General features: G+C 35.2%; 3 protein-coding genes across 7 annotated transcripts; 2 read left to right on the forward strand and 1 right to left on the reverse strand.

Annotated features, from left to right (window-relative positions):
- The first annotated feature begins 1,979 nt into the window (after positions 1 to 1,979).
- Positions 1,980 to 4,912, forward strand: LOC124412464. The gene is made up of 6 exons (XM_046892342.1): positions 1,980 to 2,124; positions 3,218 to 3,344; positions 3,601 to 3,873; positions 3,990 to 4,258; positions 4,401 to 4,578; positions 4,739 to 4,912. The coding sequence occupies exons 2-6, from the start codon at positions 3,252 to 3,254 to the stop codon at positions 4,877 to 4,879; spliced, it is 954 nt and encodes a 317-aa protein (XP_046748298.1). The 5' UTR covers positions 1,980 to 2,124; positions 3,218 to 3,251; the 3' UTR covers positions 4,880 to 4,912.
- A 1,321-nt stretch (positions 4,913 to 6,233) lies between these two features.
- On the reverse strand, positions 6,234 to 8,249 carry LOC124412365 (probable ATP-dependent RNA helicase DDX49). Its single transcript, XM_046892175.1, has 6 exons — positions 8,108 to 8,249; positions 7,838 to 8,031; positions 7,411 to 7,755; positions 7,126 to 7,298; positions 6,642 to 6,997; positions 6,234 to 6,521 (listed from the first exon to the last, which is right to left on the reverse strand). Exons 1-6 carry the CDS (start codon positions 8,178 to 8,180, stop codon positions 6,286 to 6,288), a joined length of 1,377 nt encoding a protein of 458 aa, XP_046748131.1. The 5' UTR covers positions 8,181 to 8,249; the 3' UTR covers positions 6,234 to 6,285.
- Positions 8,250 to 8,464: 215 nt separating this feature from the next.
- On the forward strand, positions 8,465 to 17,914 carry LOC124412151 (mucin-17-like). 5 transcript variants are annotated; one of them, XM_046891809.1, is made up of 8 exons: positions 8,487 to 8,517; positions 8,858 to 9,129; positions 9,486 to 14,023; positions 14,241 to 15,406; positions 15,565 to 15,843; positions 16,047 to 16,637; positions 16,857 to 16,951; positions 17,424 to 17,914. In XM_046891809.1, the coding sequence occupies exons 2-8, from the start codon at positions 8,892 to 8,894 to the stop codon at positions 17,513 to 17,515; spliced, it is 6,999 nt and encodes a 2,332-aa protein (XP_046747765.1). In that variant the 5' UTR covers positions 8,487 to 8,517; positions 8,858 to 8,891; the 3' UTR covers positions 17,516 to 17,914. The 5 variants fall into 5 exon arrangements, with proteins under 5 accessions (XP_046747768.1, XP_046747767.1, XP_046747764.1 ...); XM_046891812.1 differs by having other exon boundaries at positions 8,465 to 9,129; positions 16,857 to 17,005; XM_046891811.1 differs by having other exon boundaries at positions 8,465 to 9,129; positions 16,857 to 17,000.
- Positions 17,915 to 18,004: the final 90 nt, after the last annotated feature.

Below are 18,004 nucleotides of genomic sequence, written 5' to 3' on the forward strand. Positions count from 1 at the left end.
TATGTAGTCAAATATTATAAATGTGAGTTATTTGAATATTCACCACAATCACCAGCAGTCTAATGGTTAAATAATGCGTCAGATTAGTCATGATCTGCTTTCATTCGTAAGGTGAGCATCATACATGACTTTACGTGTGTTATACCAATTTTGATAAAGATTATTCACATTTAGATACAATTTTTTACGGAGCATTTATTACAATGTTACTTCCTGTTTTTAGCATGACTCAAAATGTAAATATACGTTGAATTTTTTTTATTTCTTATCTATATTATATGCTGAACAAAGATTACTTTATTTATTCGTACTTCAACTGACAATAGCTGTAAGTAATTTATTATCGAAGAAAACTGTACGTTTGAAAATTTCGACATTTGTATAAATCATAGAATTATGTCGTGAACACATAACTGCAGTTTCGATCTTGCATTATGTCTAGTATCGCAATATTATGAAACTACTTTAATAATTTCAGCACTATGGTGCTGCCTGGTCTCCATGACTTACGATGTACTGGATTGTTCAATTTCTAGACAGATGTGAATTTTGTTTGTTATGGTATCAACTGTATAATTTTTTAAACGTCAATTCTACTTACACGAAATTGTCTGCTTATCAAATTGCCCCTGACTTGGAGGGGGGTAAGATATTAAGAGTGCATTAATTATCGCTATATTATGTATACAATGAATAGTTTCGAATTTCTGTTGTTATAAATTCAAATATTTATATAACGTGTTTTTAAATATGTTGTGTATTATCCCCTTGCTGATAGAAGACCATGATACTGAACTGAACTGGATGGAACCTTGCAAGTCTGAACATCTTCTTGAGAAGTTCATTTCAGACTTACAGCTTTCGGTCAACCAGTTACTTTGAGTTTTATGATGTGATCTTAGCCAGAGGTATTTTGTACAGTCCGAAAACTTGGTAAATTCATCCATAAATAATACTAATCTGCAATTCATTTTCTATTTGTTTTTATAAATTAAAAAATTACTAATAAATATGAAAAACCGCATACTTTGCGTTCTTTCATTTAAAACTCACTAGGTAAAATAATTGTATAATCTTCTCTAGTTAGCGGTCATATTTTTATTTCAAGAAATATATTCTGTGGTATCCATATACATATATTGTAGTATTGTACCATCGTATAATACATAAATTATATTAATGTTGTGTATGTTGTATTTTACATGTACGGAAGTCATTTGTAATATTTAAATAGCTGGTAAAAATAGTAATAAAGGGACGTAAGGAGTAAAAATTATGAATACTTTTACTTAATCTTTACAAATCGCTTTCATAATACCTATATGCAATAATTAGTATTAATATTGTTCGAGAACAGTGCATATTCCTAAGTACATTATCTAATCCCGATATGCAATGTGTACTGTATGTATCAGAAAAAATAATCATAAATCTCTACAAAGTAATCTTAAAACTGGAGATGCAACTCAGCATGACCAGAGATTACAATTCGCACACATCGACAGCTGCGATAGACGATTCGAACCGTATGTATATTTTTCACGTGACTACCGCATGTGTTTTAGAGGCAAGGCACGTGTGAGGCATTTCAAAATGCTAACGGCGGTGCTGGTTTCTGTTAATGCCACGTGTTTAATTGGCAGAAGGTACAAACCCCCGGCGCAACTCGTGTTCATATCGCACATGCAATAAATGCGCATATATATATGCTCGATGCGTGTATAATACGCGTGCGTGCACACGATGTTTCTATTCTAACCATATCATCGTAAAATTTTTACCATTCGAATGTAAATGAATGCATTTGTTGCAAAAACAGTAGAGCTTTGGAGTATGGACCACTGAATGACTGGCGCATTTATCATAGCGTCACGGCCATGGCAGAGTGCATAGATACTTTACCACAATGACGCATATACATACAGACGAGTGACAGGTTGTCTGTGGTCAACGCTGTGGTAAAATAATAATTCCGCTAACCTTAGCTTACAAGGAGTATGAGAAGCAACGGGAAGTTTAGCTGTCACTTTTGTGCGATTCCGAGCATCGGCGCTCGGCAGTCTGCAGTGATATCAGAACCGGCATTCAGTATCCTAGCTGTTTCATGTACCGGCCTGTGTTTAGGTTCGTATAATGCATATCTTTTGTGATTGAAGAAGTAGAAAATATCAACGAATAGTATATTTTCTGTGATATATTTCTACGAGATTTTTGATAGGTTTTCATGAAGCAAGCCAACACGCGATGTTGCATTTACTTATTCTTGATAAATTCACACATGCAAAATGCTTGACAGTTACAATTAAGATTCCAAAAGTAAAGCGAAACAAGTGTTTTACCCTACGTCGGAGTGAGTGAATATTATTTATTAATTTATAAAAGCGGATGTATGCGGACGTCGACTAACGATCGATAGGTGGTATAAATGAGAACAAAAGGATCAACATCGCTGTTAGTACCTTCGTGAAATATAAGGTTTCTAACAGTATCATATGTTAGCACTGTGGCAAATATTGCGGCAATTATGACTGTATATACAATAGACATACACATACTTCGATTTCGACAGATTCAAATCTTCATGCAAACTGATTAAGATCCTCGAAACAACTCGCGAAAAATACGAAAATATTAATGAAGAATTTCCATTCGCGTGTGTGTGATGTGTAATAGCTAGTTCAAAACGTCGTATTACAATTATAAGTCTACTTGAAATTATTTTATCATTATGTCATATTTTATATCTCATTCGTTTTATATATTTCAAGAACGTAATTTTGAAGTTAATTACAATGCTACTTTTGCAAAGAATATTATTATACCTATAACTGCATATGTGGAAGCGATATTTAATTATAAGGTGTTGAATGCATTCAACCTTATAATTAAATATCGCTTCTACATATGCAGTTATATAATAATATTCTTTGCAAAGGTAGCATTGTAATTAACTTCAAAATTACGTTCTTGGAATATATAAAACGCTCAATTTAAATTAGACCTAACGATTACATACTAGCTATTTGACAATAGACTATATAAAATAAGAAAAGGTGACAATAAATATAAAATGGTTTTGAAGATCCAGAACAATTTATTGACACAGTTTCAAATTACAGCAATACTTACTTATTAAATCGAAATTTACCGTCCATTGCTCAATTTCTGCTCTGAAGATGAAATATGCAAATAAAGAAAATTGTTTCTCAAATTTTAGGTATTTCTTGGATTTTAATAAATCAAATTGAAACATGGCGGCAATAAGAGTGGCTCTTTCAGTTTTTGGGAGAACTTCAGCTCATCTTCATACTCGGGCTCAATTTTTACAAGGCAATCAACGTTTGGTAAGAAAAAGATTCTTTGATAATTGGCAACTACTTATTCATTTACATTCATCATCTCAACACTGGGTATATTTTTGACATTCTAAATCGTAATAGATTTATTTTTTGTAGTCGACGACTTATTTGCATCGGTAATTTTATTTAAATGTTTTTACTCACTATGTAGCATAAATACGTAATACAAGTAACAAACTGCCCATTTCTTGATCTATATGTTTTTTCTCATCAATACAGATGGAATTCTTGTTTGTTTCAGGTGTTTAATGTATTTACCTACAGATTATTATCCACTCATCACATTTCAAAAAATATTGAGCTCATATCACAGAATAGTGATGTTGGGACACGGAGTAATAATTTTCAAATGAACCCATCCAAAGATCGTCCTTTACTTGTTATCTTATCATGGCTGATGTCCAAAAGGAAACATATTATGAAATTCGCAAACTTCTATATGGAACAGGGCTTTGATGTAGTGACTGTATCGATCAGTCCATGGCAACTTATGTGGCCAGTGAAAGGATCTCGTGTGAGTATAACTACAGGCAAATACAAATGCATTTATACCTCAAGTACTTATTCGAACTCTATAAAACCTGTGAAAAATTCTTTGATAAATATGAGTTATTTAAATCTGTCTTCCAGCTGGTCGCAGCAGATTTTCTCACATTTTTGGAACAGAATCAGAATTACCATCAAGTGCTTTTGCATGGATTCTCCGTCGGTGGATACATGTGGGGTGAAGTTTTGGACTTAATAATTAGCAATCGGCAGAGATATGATCCCGTTATTAAACGTATAGTTGGACAAGTTTGGGACAGCGCGGCTGACGTTAGTGAAATATCAATTGGAACACCACGTGCAGTATTTCCAAACAATGCCATGCTCCAAGGAGTGATGAAAAAATATCTCGAGTACATTTGAATTTCGTCATTTAAGTTTGTATTACCTATATTTAATCTGATTCGCTGCTTATTCTAATTTGAACTCTGGAATCTCTTATTATGTAGTGTACTGTTTTCTACATTATTATTAATTTACGCATCAATTTTACAGGTATCATATGAAAACATTTCACAAGCAAGCAACTCAGTACTACATTCGTTCTAGTCAACTGTTTCACACAAATTTAGTGAGAGCTCCGGCTCTGTTTTTGGTCAGCAAGACTGATCCTGTGGGTACTCTAAAGTCAAATCAGCGGGTGAAAGAAAGTTGGAATTCTCTGGGTGTTGAGGTCAGTATTGTGAATAATTATATTTACATAAAAAAATAAGACTTAATAAAATTAAGGAAAAATGAACACTCAATTTACAATCCAATGTATTTTTTCCATTAATCACTTAATAAGCCATTTAGCGATGAGGATTGATTAAAATTTGAAATTCCTTTTTCAGACGTACATGAAAATTTTTGAAACGTCCCCACATGTTGGACACTTTCACAAGCACCCTAAGGAATATGTTACAGAATTATACACGTTTCTGGATAAACTGGAATTAATACGAAATGAAGAAAAGATTAGAGCCCGCATGTAATTTCGATTATCAAATATATATACTTCAAATTTTCATAGGTTCCATATCAACATGGTTTACTATGCTAACAATACCACTCGTTTCTACTAATCCTTGAAAGTATAGAAATGTCTTGCTGTTGCATAATTAATTTTTGCACAAATTGCTTTCGGATAAATTTCGTGTGAGATGATTACCAAAGTATTAATGTGAGTGAACTATGGCATAATTGTGCGAAACTGGTCTTCAGTTAGATAAGATATCTATGTGTTGATTTTTTTTTTACTAGCTTGTAATTTTACACAGTAAAGAGCTCAATGATGAATTCAAGGCAGGCTGATAATAGAATAAATTCTTATCGAATGTGATTGATATATTTTTCAAGGACTGATAAAAAATTCATCAGTGAGTATTTCGATGCAGATTAAATATTTTTGAGATTCTAACTTCAGGTTCATACATCTAATCTTTATACGGTGAATTACGAACGTTCTTTCACCTGCTGCTGACCCAATTAAATAGCGTGCGTGTATCCGCTGTAACGGAAAAGGCATATTATTATGTGATTCTAATATTGAGGAATGTTTCCACATAAGTAATGATATAGGTGGCGTCCGTACCTACAATTTGTGTCACTCAGAAATTAACTCGACGTCTACAGAGAACTCAGGGTCTGTTTTTACTTTACGGACTGAATTGCTAATTCAACTTTATTGTTTGTGCAAATGCCATCCTTAATAGTGCAAATTATTTTTTAACTTCCCGTTTCTCCATGTTCAGAAAAAACTGAAAGTTATTGTAATGTCTCTGTCCAATTTTTTGTCCGACGATATTTTGAGAATGACCTACCGGATCTCAATGATCTTGGTCTCAATCTACACAGCTTTTCCAAACTTGGACCTGATTAGATTTTGGTTTTGATCAATCATAAATCGTTAATCACGTATCTAAATTTGTTGTTCAAAATTCGAATAAGACGTTATTATTTTTTTTCTGTGAAATTGGAACCTGCAGAGTTAGACAGGAATTTCATGAGCAGAAAAAAGGTTCAAGCAATACCGAGATGAGTGAATCATAAATAATTGTAATGAAACAAGTCGTAGAAGTCCTCTATTAGATGCTCAGCATATCCAATAATCCCCCGCTTTGATACTAAAATGGATTGAATTTTACATGCAGTTAAAATATCAAATACGTTTGACGAATTTGATGATTGAAAATTCGATTATTTGTAACATCTTTATACTTATGCTGCAAAATCGTAGTATGGTAGGTGAGGTAAGATTTATATTATAATACAAGTGAGATACAGGGATCAGGATATTTATAGAAAACACAGTAATAGTAATAGTAATAATAATAATAATAATAATAATAATAATAATACAAAATATACTTTATTTTGTAAATACATTTATACCGAAATATCAGCTTGAACTATTGCTTTCCATGTTATTCAATTTTGCCTTTTTCATTGATTTCCTATGTTTCTGAATTTTTTTCATTAGTTTTTCCTCTTCTTCATCGGGGTCTTTCCCTTCCAAAATCAGCTTTTTTCTTTTATTTATCAACTTTTTTTCGTAAAAGTCAGTCTCATCAAGCTTTATTTCAGCTTCTCGTTTAGTCACAGATATTTGGGTAAAAATTGTCACAACTTCTTTATCTGCAATTGTAAATTAACATAATAATCTCAGAACTTGTCATTATTTAAGAAGTTTATTCTGTCAATCTTGACTATCAAATTTGATCATTTTGGGAATTTAATTTTTTCGAATTTACTCACCATCTATCTTGTACTCCGTCAGTTTGATTCCAATAGTTTCTTCAATGGCATGGATTAATTTAATATCATTTGGTGTCACTATAGTAATAGCCATTCCACCTCTTCCAGCTCTTGCTGTTCTTCCTACTCTGTGAATATACTCTTTTGGAACATTCGGGACTGTATGATTGATTACTAATTCTACCGTTGGAATATCCAATCCTCTGGCAGCAACGTCGGTAGCGATGAGTATCTTTACATGATTTGATTTAAATTTACTGAGGGCTGATAATCTTTCTCTTTGTTTGATCATTGCATGTAGCGCAACATTTGTAAAACCAACTTCGTTTAGGGTCATGCACAGTAGTTGACAATTTCTGCAAATAATGATAAAACATGTAATAAATTGTATAATTTAGGAACAGTATTTCTTTTACATTGCATGGTTATTAAAGAGTTACGAGACAGTTAAAGTATTTGAAATGCACACGGTTAGTTTACTCACTTGCAAGTATCTGTAAAAATCATAATAGATCCGTTTTCATTATTGCTTCTAAACATTCTGATTACTTCAACTAAGTAAGCGTCACGAGCTTCTTTTGGGCTCAGCACGTAATGCTGCTCTAATTGTTCAACAGTTGCCACACCAGATTCCTCCTTAGATTCCCACATGTAGACCTACAAAAGCAGGTATGAAATTGTATTTTTGATTAATAATAATAATAAATTAATTGGCAATAAGCGAAAGAAAAATTCTCTGCATATGTGAGAACGCATAACATATTTTTACCTTGTTTGTAGAGACCTTCTGAACTTGATCCAAAGCATCGGTAATAGTAGCACTAAAGAGTAGGGACTGTTTTTGTTTGGGTAAAGCTTGAAATATTGTTTTAATCTGCTCATCAAACTGTCCACTGAGTAAACGATCAGCTTCGTCAAGAACCAGAAATTTAATTTTTCTCAAAGTAAAAGTATCACAGCTTTCTAAATGATCTGCTAACCGCCCAGGAGTAGCAACAACAATATGAGGATGTCTAGCTAACTCTTTTCCCTGAATCATCATATCCATTCCGCCAACGATGACTGATTTTTTCAAGTTCATAGCTTTACCAATCACTGAAAACTGATCTGCAATCTAAAAAGGAATTTTGGTATTAGGAAAACAGGTGTATGTACATACATACTGGATCACAAGCAAAGGTTTGTACGATAAACACCTGAAAGGCTAATTCCCTCGTTGGAGTAAGAATAAGAGCGAATATTCCATACGGATCCTCGCATAGCTTTTGTAGAATGGGTAAAGCAAAAGCCAAAGTTTTTCCACTTCCAGTTTTAGCACAGCCGATACAATCTTCTCCAGCCAAAATTCGAGGAATACAGTTGGCTTGAATAGGAGTAGGCTTTTTCAATCCTAAGAATTGTCACAAAGATTAAGTTGTTTTTCACGCAGCTATTCGTACTGTGTATAAAAAAATAATCTGACATACCAATGGAGTTACATTGCTTGACAATCCACGAATTGAGCTTCAGATCGACGAACGAATTTACTTTGTCAATCATTTTTTTACAACATATAAATTTTGTAGGTTATATTTTGTTCTTTGTATTCTTCGTGATTCTTGCACTGTTCACCACATGATTTACAATTTTAAGTTGCGCAGATGCACTCTGCGCAGGTTAGTTGGGTTGCGCTTATGATTCGATTCACCACGAGAGGGCTGTACTAAAGTGTGGTGTGTTCTATGCACGAATTAAAGCTCAGATTTGTTCAGAAATAGCCAATGGGAATACTCGAAATGACACAATAGATGCGTAAAGTCTTCTTAAAGCAATTTACCACCCCAGTTGACCCCAGATTAGTGTCATGGCGATAACGAAGTATTGTGCGAACAATGTAGTAAGTGAATAACGTTTTTTTATGTGATACGAAATCCCTGGAATCGTTGCACAGTTAATTTTTCATACTCGGTTGTAGCAAAAGATGAGCCGTTGACTACAAGAGGATAGATCGCTGTGAATATCCAGCTTAGAATGTAGTATATTTCTTTGGTAATTCATAGGATCGTTGTTGTGCGTAATTAACCTTGAATTGATAAAATTGGGAAAAATAAAGTAAAAAAGAAATGATCAGTTTTAGCTGGATCCTAGACATATTTTCAATCGGTATAGCACATAACATGGTCTGACTATGCTCTACGAATATTCGTGAGATCATTTTTCTGATAATATTCGATCAGTCAATTATAACCTCATATGTAAGGGGTGCAAAAAATGGCTAGTGATTTATCCAGCGGTTGTACCGAAGTCATTGAAATATTGGATGAGAAAGAAGAGGGTGAAATTTCATTGGAAGATGTAAGCTCCTCTGAAGAAGGCCAGCTCAATGACAGGTGCAATTTGAGACGCAGAACAGCCGGGCAGTGTCCGAGCTGTCTGTCCACAAAACACTGCGCCGGTTGGTGCGCTGCATCAACAAGAACAAACACATTGAAAAGCTCGATGAGGAAAGGTGATTTAAAAAATGATTACACTTTCTTTATTAACACTTTAATGCTAGTAGAAACATCAATTTTTACTTGCTTTGTATTGAGTTTGAACTTGTACGAGTCGGCACTGAATGCGATTTTCCTAATTTATCAGTGTTTTAGTGCATTCGAAGTTAAGAAAATTACACTCAGTGCACACTGAGCACAGTAAATTGAATTTATAATTAATTCAGAGTATACTATTCTACTTGCCTTCTCAAGAAGAAAAAATTAGTTACCTTTTCATGCATAGCCACTGGTATTTATCCATTTGTTTGTTATTATTATTTTTTTCTTGTATTTATAATTTCCGTGTTGCACCTTTCTAATCTGTAAGCAGAATATTTTTCCCCTCAAGATGCAGTACAAGAAAAAGAAAACTGTCACCACACCAAAGATTCTGGCTATTCTGGCTCCAAGCACTGCGCATCTACGTTGCAGGAAAACAATAATGACCTCATACCAATCTCAAGTGATAGTGATATGGAGATTGTCGGTCTTGCTGATAATGTTAAACAAATACTGACTCGGCCGCAAGGAAAAGCTACCAAGGTCCGAAAGCGTAGAAAAAAAAAACGGTCTCAAACCGCTGCCGCAACCATTGAAGATGCAGCAGTAAATACTGCAACTAATCTAATGCCTGAATGTTCTGTTGTACAAAAGCATGATTCACAAGTCTTGAAGGATAATCACTTGCCGAGGCTACATCGTAGAGAGTCAAATTCACCACATAAACGTCCAGGATCTCCTTACAGTAGATCTAGAATTACAAAATCACCCATGAGAAGGCATAAATCACCCATCGGTAGAGGGAGATCACCTTTTATTAAATCAAGGTCACCATTAGGGCATCCACGGTCACCTGTTTTGCGAAAATCACCTATTCGTAGGACTAGATCTCCAGTTAGAAGATTATCTCCTCATTCACCCGTAAAATCACCGGTTAGAAGACAACTCAGGAGCTCTGTGTCCCCTACGAATACCTATATTGACATGTATGGCAATGTCAACAAACTTTTGAAAAAGGTCAGGCATTTGAAGACAATTGGCTCACAGTCAGCGAATCGAAATGTAGGTAAACTCAATGAACACAGACCATCTTTGAAGGACAAGTTAAATAACATGATTAAAGGTGATAACGGGAGTAGTGACTTTGCAATGAAGACAAATAAAGAGAGTAAATTTGTTGAAGACGTCGACGATGAGGAAGATTTGGCACTTTTACGTAAAATGGCATTGGAGACTAAACCAAAAAGAAATTCAAAGGTTCAAGAAGATACGGGACTTAAAAAAAGTACACAGTGCGAGACTAACAATAGTGATGAGGATGTCGAGGACTTGGAATTACGCATGATTGCTCTTCGATCAGCCATGTTGAAGAAGCATCAAGATAGAAAGCAACGTGCAGTTATGATAGGTAAATCGAAAAAACCTACACCCTCTACTCGCACTAACACAGATAGCCCTTTCAGTCAGAGCTTCTTAGACAGTATTCCTATTCCCGATGAGAAAGAAAAAAATTTTGAAACTCCACCGTGTACACCTACTAGAGGGCTTAATGAGAATAATAATCCTGAAGACATGGAACTGGATTCTGAAGTAGAACTGGATAAAGAAAAAGAAGCAGAACCTTATTCACCTACTGATCAAATCTCGCAAAAAATTCCCATAGACACGGAGTTGCTTGGTATTCGTCATTCGGATGTATCGTTTATCACACCAGCTAATCAGATAACAGTAGTTTCTGACAATTTAGATTTACAAGTTCTAGGAAGTGCGGAGATCAAAACACTAACCGGAGCATCTTATCTCCTACTGGACAAAATGTCTGAAAATAGTGTTGATTCAAGTAAACATGTGCTTCCAAGTTCACAGTCTCCAACAAGTTCACCCTGTTTTCCAAATAACATGACTGAGATATTAGAAAATAATCATTGTCCACAGTTGGATGATAATTTACCCACTACACCTTACTCTCCGTCGGAGCCGATCGGTACTCCTGAGATATACATGTCGCCCCAAGGTGATTCCCATTCTAATTCAGACCCCAATCACATACCTGATACTCCTTATTCACCAACTGATACTCCAATGTGTGATTTTGAAGTGAATACTGCACCATTGTTATTCAATGTTTCACCCTTCAAAGAATCCGATACGAAAAAAAGCAAACGTAATAGAAGTGCATTAATTCATATCAACCTAACTTCAACTACATCACAGGACATTAGTAAAATATCGAACAGCAATACGACAGAAAATTCAGCACTATCGCCAATACCTAAGAAAATGATGGAGATAGAAAAAGAAAACATGTCACGAACTTCATCAATGAATGCAGATATCGGATCTGCTTTTGATTCATCTGTGAATTCGTCTGATGATACTATGATCGAGGTAGATGAATTGCCAGAGACAGATTTGGATGGGAGTCCGCTAGTCCATATGCCTGCCGAGCTTCAAGATATAGAAAGTCATATTCCTGACATCATATCTCAAGAAATATTGAAACTTAGCCAGGAACCATTGTATCTTCAAGGGGTTCCAGATGTTACGAAAGATGCCAATAAAATTCCAACTTTGGTAAACAAATCTCTAGTACCCGCATCAATTTTAAGGTCGAACAAAAATCTTCAGCAACCATTGCCTCCTAAAAAAATTGAAACACATTTTGAACCGGCTTTCAAAAGTGCTCAAATGCGGCCTGTAGAGATTTCCACTGAATCAACTAATACGAGTAGACTCTTTAAACCCATCAAACTTGCTCCTGTGATTAAGAAGCCTCAACTCAACATTGTTAAACCATCTGCATTTAATTGTTCTTCCAATGATAATTCAACTCTAGAAGATCATGAGAATTTCGAAAATGATCAATCAGCACAGTCACAAAATGAACAAGAAATTCGGTCTTCAAGTGAAACGTGCATGTCAACTGATCAGGTGCCACAGTTGGGAAATCGCCTAAGAATTGTGGAAACAATAAAAAAATTACCAGAGCCTATACCAGAATTACAAACAACTGTTGCACAATACCAAGAACAGAGTGATATGTTAAGAAATTCTAACAAAGAATCAGCCAAAAAAGGGAATGACAGTGCCAATGAAGAGAGGAAAAAACAATCAAAAAAAAGCAAGCCAGCTAGAATCAAATCCAAGCATACAAGTAAATCATTGATGAATAGTAAAAATATAGAAACCAAATATATAGTAGCAAATGTTGCAAATGCCATAGCACCTGAAGAATCTATTAGTACAGAAATTCCTTTGCGTTGCAAACAGAATTCAAAGTCTAATCTATCAGAGATAATTCATAGTCCTGAAAACTCTATGCAAAAAAATCGTAATTCAAGGAATAAATCAAAGAAACAAGTGGTAGAAAAAAGAAGGAGAGAGAGAGACAGGCGAAGTAAAATTGAGTCTGTTTCAAGCAGTGAGAATAAGCGGAGGAGTGATAAAAAATATTGTAGGCTATCAAATGACTTGAGAAAATCGTCTGCAGATAAAATTAATGATAAAGTAATGGAACTGAATCATCATTCGCAGACTGTTAGACGAAAGCCAGAGGAAACTGAGCACATGACGCAACCTGCTCCTATGTGTGTAGAACCTAAAGAAACTTTTATACCACAAACTCGTTCTATAAATATAGATAAAGGCAATAATTACAGTACTGCAAAACATTCGAAAATAGAATTAGGTATTCATGAAAATACTTCCAATGATAGGATATCAGATACAGTAACTATCAAAACTGACAAAGAAAAAATGAACAATGTAAATGAAACTATTGCAAATATTTCAAATACCTCAACCACCTGCAATATGAAAGATGAACCTTCCGCATGTATTGCCAAAATTCATAGTCAAGGTTCTGGAGATTCGATATTGGAAAACACAGTGTGCCAAAAAGTTGAGGCAAATAAGCGAAGAAGAAGTAGCCTCGATGAAGATGAAGAGGCGCTCAGAGCTATTCTTCTTGCCTCATTGGCAAAGCGAAATAAGCCACCCGACCCTGCAAATACAATTACAAAAACAACAGCTTTAGCAAATCTATCGCATAGTTCAGTAAACACAAGCACAGAGTCTGTTAAAGGTTTGCCAAATACTCCTGCTGCAAAGGCTTCGGTATCTTTGGTTTACAGCTCAAGCAGCGATGCTACAACGCCATTGACAAGCCACACTTCAATGTCAAGTAATCCACCTGTGAAAAATTCAATTCCAAGGCCATTGTCACAAGTTGCAACATCTGATTCGGTGACAGTAAAGAGTATATTACCTGAAAATTTGACTCCTGATCCATCAACGCTCTCTACAGCTCTTTCAAGGAAAAGATCTGTCTCGGCAAGTGGCAAAGGACCTCCAAAAAAAATTGCTAAAAAAGCTCCGATATCTGCGAGCACTAAAGTTGTCAATAATGCTAAGAAGTATCAGAACACTTTGTTTCAAAAGAAATTGAATTTACAAAAGGCAGCAATGATCTCTAATGCCCACAAAACATTGAACCACACAAATTTACATGGTAATAACTTAGTGGATGGGAGTAGATCAAGGAGTATGATAACTAAACCATTGTCAGAAACACAGAGATTTGTTATAAATCTGGCGTCGGACTCTGAAAGTGAAAATGAAACGGAATTGCAAAATAAAAATCACCAGGAACAGGTGAATCCCAACCGATCTGAACAGAAACCAGTGTTATCTATTCCAATGTCGGAATTTGAGAAAAGTGTTGACTTATTTTTGAAAGATGTCAGAAAAAAACAAGAAACTGCAGCAGCCACCAAGCCGAGTTTAACGAAAACTAATGTCACACAAAAGCCTGTCAGTCCAGCAACATCTACACATAGGAAATCACCTGTATTATCCGCAACTCCATTGGTGAGGAAACAATACCTTTTTTTTCAAATACCCATTTATAAAACGACAGTCTTTTTATTTATAGGGACAGAAGTTCTCTTGAGTTATTTCCCAAAAATTGCTTGAACTCTGAACTGAATAGAATAATAAAACAATTGTCCAATGTTTATTCCAATAATTTTGTTATCCGATGAACCTTGCCGTGAAGTGCTGTTTATGCATTGTGTTAATCTTACAGGCTGTTCGTCATCTGCCAGTTTCACAACAGGAAGAGTACCGCCGTCTGAAACAACAGATTTTAGAACGTGAAAAGATGAAGCTACACCGAGTGCTAGGGAATAACAGTTCACCGCTATCTCCGAGCAGTAAAAGTAGCGGTACTCCACCTGGTCCACTGTCACCTGCCAGTCCAATATCATCTCCCATAACTTCCAGGCAAAATTATAACGGTCCTTTAAATTCTCAGCCACCAATGACCACAGCTAGCAAAGATTATCAATTGCGGAAAATTAGTGTTCAGAACAATTTGAAAACTACTGTTTCTAGTGGTAAATCAAGAATGAACACTGTTGTTAGTAAAGTCGATGGTTCAATACCGTCAATTTCAAATCTTAGTATTCAAATTCCAAATGAAACAACGAACGTTAAGATAGCTTCTAAAAAATCAATTGACTTGTACATTCCTGTGAGCACATCACAAACTAGGTTAGTAACACCAATAAAATCAACAAAAGATACAGTGAATACTAAAGACTCTGATGATTCTACAGTTTTGGCGAAAGGTCAGTCAAATTTAAAAAATGTTCAAGTACAACTGCAACAAGGAAAGACTGGTAGAACAGTCAGCCTAGGTGGAGGTACAAACTTGAATACGAAATTAACTGTGTCCAGTAATCAAGAACTTCAAGTAGTCAGCCCCCATGAATCTACTCCAACCAATATTTCTACGAATATTGAAAAGAATCAGACTGATATCACAGCACTCTCAGATTATGCTTCGATTTCCCCTCCCATGGATTCCAGAAAAGCCACGGAGACAATCGATCTTAGAGAGAAATGTGATAGTTCAGTAGATTCTATGGCATCGACCTTAGTTATTTCCAGGGAGGGAGAATATTCAAAGAATAGTACTTCGGTAGATTCCTCAGCATCTACAGTTATTCTTCCAAGAAATGAGAACAGTGATAACTCCAGACTGGGATCCGGAAATTCCGAAAGTAATAATAAAAATAGTGGAGTTTCAAAATCATCTGGGAGCGAACCAAGAAAATTAAGAAATAATAAAGAGATCTGGGAAAAGATTAGAGGTGATGTTAAGAAGGAGCTTGATTCAATCTCTGTGTTACCACCTAGCGAACAGAAATCTTACTTGGCTAATGTAGAGCACAATTTAGTAAAAAAACGGTGAGCATTAACAAAGTGAAATTGTTTAATTTACTGTTTGTCATAATATGTGCGGCTAGTAGTTAAGACTCAGCGTAATAATTATCTGCAATTCTGTTATTATAAAGTCTGTCAACTTTTGGTAATGAAGAGCAATCAGAAAGTATTTCTTAACACAGGTACGCTATTTTGGATGATTTATCAGAAATATCTGGGAACTTGCGAGAGCTTGAAATGGAAAGAGATGTGCAAACACGTGTTGCGCTGGAAGTGAAAAAACTGCAAGAACAGCTGAAATTGGCAGAGGAGAGACTTGAGGCCCAACGTGATCGAGTCAATAAAATGGTGCCCAACATCACTGTTGCTTACGAAAAGTTGAACAGTGGTAGAAGGGAGTGCGTGAAGATGACCAGAATCTGTCTTGGATTAGGATGTCTAGTAATTGGAGCTAACTATAAGTATGATTTCATTTCAATATTAATAAAAGGGTTATAATATTTTTAGGTGATAACTAGTTTACGTTAAATAGGTAAAACCTAATTAATCAAATAATTTTATTTATTGCAGATGATTCTGCATAGTATTTATATATTCCGTTTAATAATATTCTCTCGACATATTCTTTTTAACAACAGAAATCACTAGTCTGGACATATTTCAGGATACCAGCTGCTGGTGCGCAGTTGTTGAATAATCGGCTGAAACAAGTCGCTGGATGTACCCGCCAATTATCCAAAAAAAAAGCTCTCAGTCTAGACAAAGACAATGTCCCAAGCAAACCTCATCCTGAGATTCTAACAAACTGTGTTGACCACTGTTTGGATAGTCCTGTGATTCAATCGCCGCAGAGTATCGCTCAGGGAAGTAGTAAAGAGAAAGATGATGAATTTGTAATCACTAGTAATGTCGCACTAACGGAAGACCACTCAAATTCTAATACGGAACTTACGGCGGGTGTGGAGGCAGACCAAATTAGTGCATCAGAAGAAGAAACGCTGAAGCTCCAGGACAACACAGCAGTGGTATTTTTGCCGGGCAGTATTCGCGAAGATTTACCACAATCAACCAGTACCCCAAATTCTTCTGGAGAAAGTTGTGATGTCAATAAACATTTACAAGATTGTGAAACTACCATATCAACATTCGTTTTGGATGGTCCAAAAGCTGGTCTTATTGGTCAAAACGAGAGTCTGGAACAGCGAAAATTTCTTCAACCCTATAAATCTGTTCTTACCCATCTAAAAGTGCCAAGGTGGGTTGACTTCAGTAGAGACACAACCTGCATGCAATTAGTCGTTTATCGACGACTCATAAAAAAAAACTCAGGATCTCTGATCTTTCATATTTTTATAAAATTTATACTTGGACCGATTATAAATCACACGAATTGCTGTGGCATATTAATAACGTCATTTCTTGGCTACTCGTTAAAGACACTAAGTGACTTTTTTTCTATTCCATAAACATCCAGGACGACTGATCCCAGTGGTATTTTATGTCCGTACGAGCTCATGGGGACCTGCAGAGATGAAGGATGCCAGTTTATGCATCAATCTGCCAGAAATGGCTAGTAGATCTCTGCGACTAACTGAAATGCACTCGCCAGAAATTATACGTAAGGTGGTTCTAGACACGCACACGCAAGCACGCAAACGCAACAGTCACACATATATTGGCACGCGCATATTTCGCCTGAAGTTTCGTCATTACGACGAAGTTTCAGTTTTTGAACTTCACGCCTATACTTACGCGAAAATAAAAATCATTTATAACTCATTTTTTGTCAAGTATATATGATGAAGAAGCGAATAACCGTGACTACTGAAATTTCGGAACTATTTTCAGCATATTACTTTTTCATAATAATGTAGTTCAATTTACATATTGTACCATAAGTTTCAATATCGGAGTATTGCTCAAACTTTTTTAAATCTTTTATTTATACAAAGTCTGCAAAATCCTACGTCTTAGTAGAACCCTGTAATGCAATTATTGATAATTACTTATGCTTCAATGGGTATGTCATCCTAAATTACAGGTAATATTCCGTCGGAGGTGCAGTATGCCGCGGCAGAGTCCATCCCATTGGTGGCTGCGGCGACACCTCGAGATGGTAAGTTGTCTTCATAACTGAAGGACCTTTACAACAGAAATTCAAATTCTTATTTGTACTTCTGATAATATGCATTGTTACTTTTTAATTAAATCTTGTTACTGTATTATTTTAATTTTTATCAACCGCAGTTAGTATGAGAGTGTTCAATACGTAATTTTTTTTTTTGTAAAAATTATAAAAGAAGATTTAAAAAAAAAAAACTGAACAAAAGTGTTGTATAACTTCCGAGTGGTTGATGTTATATGTGTATAAAATTCAAAATAATTCTACTATGGCTCAAAACTTGAGTTTTCAAGACACTACAAGAAGTAAAGGAGCTGAAGAAAGTCAAGAAACTCTTCTTTTATATTCTATTTATATATATAAATATTAACCCTTATGTACCTGTAAAATAAAATTGATATTTTTTGGCACAAAACGTTTACTTTATTCAGGGTATTATGTTAAGAGTAGTATATTTTAAATCATTTTAAATGATACTCACCTAGAATAACCCTCTTAAC

Source organism: Diprion similis, chromosome 11, assembly GCF_021155765.1.
Source record: "Diprion similis isolate iyDipSimi1 chromosome 11, iyDipSimi1.1, whole genome shotgun sequence".
NCBI lineage: Eukaryota > Metazoa > Arthropoda > Insecta > Hymenoptera > Diprionidae > Diprion > Diprion similis.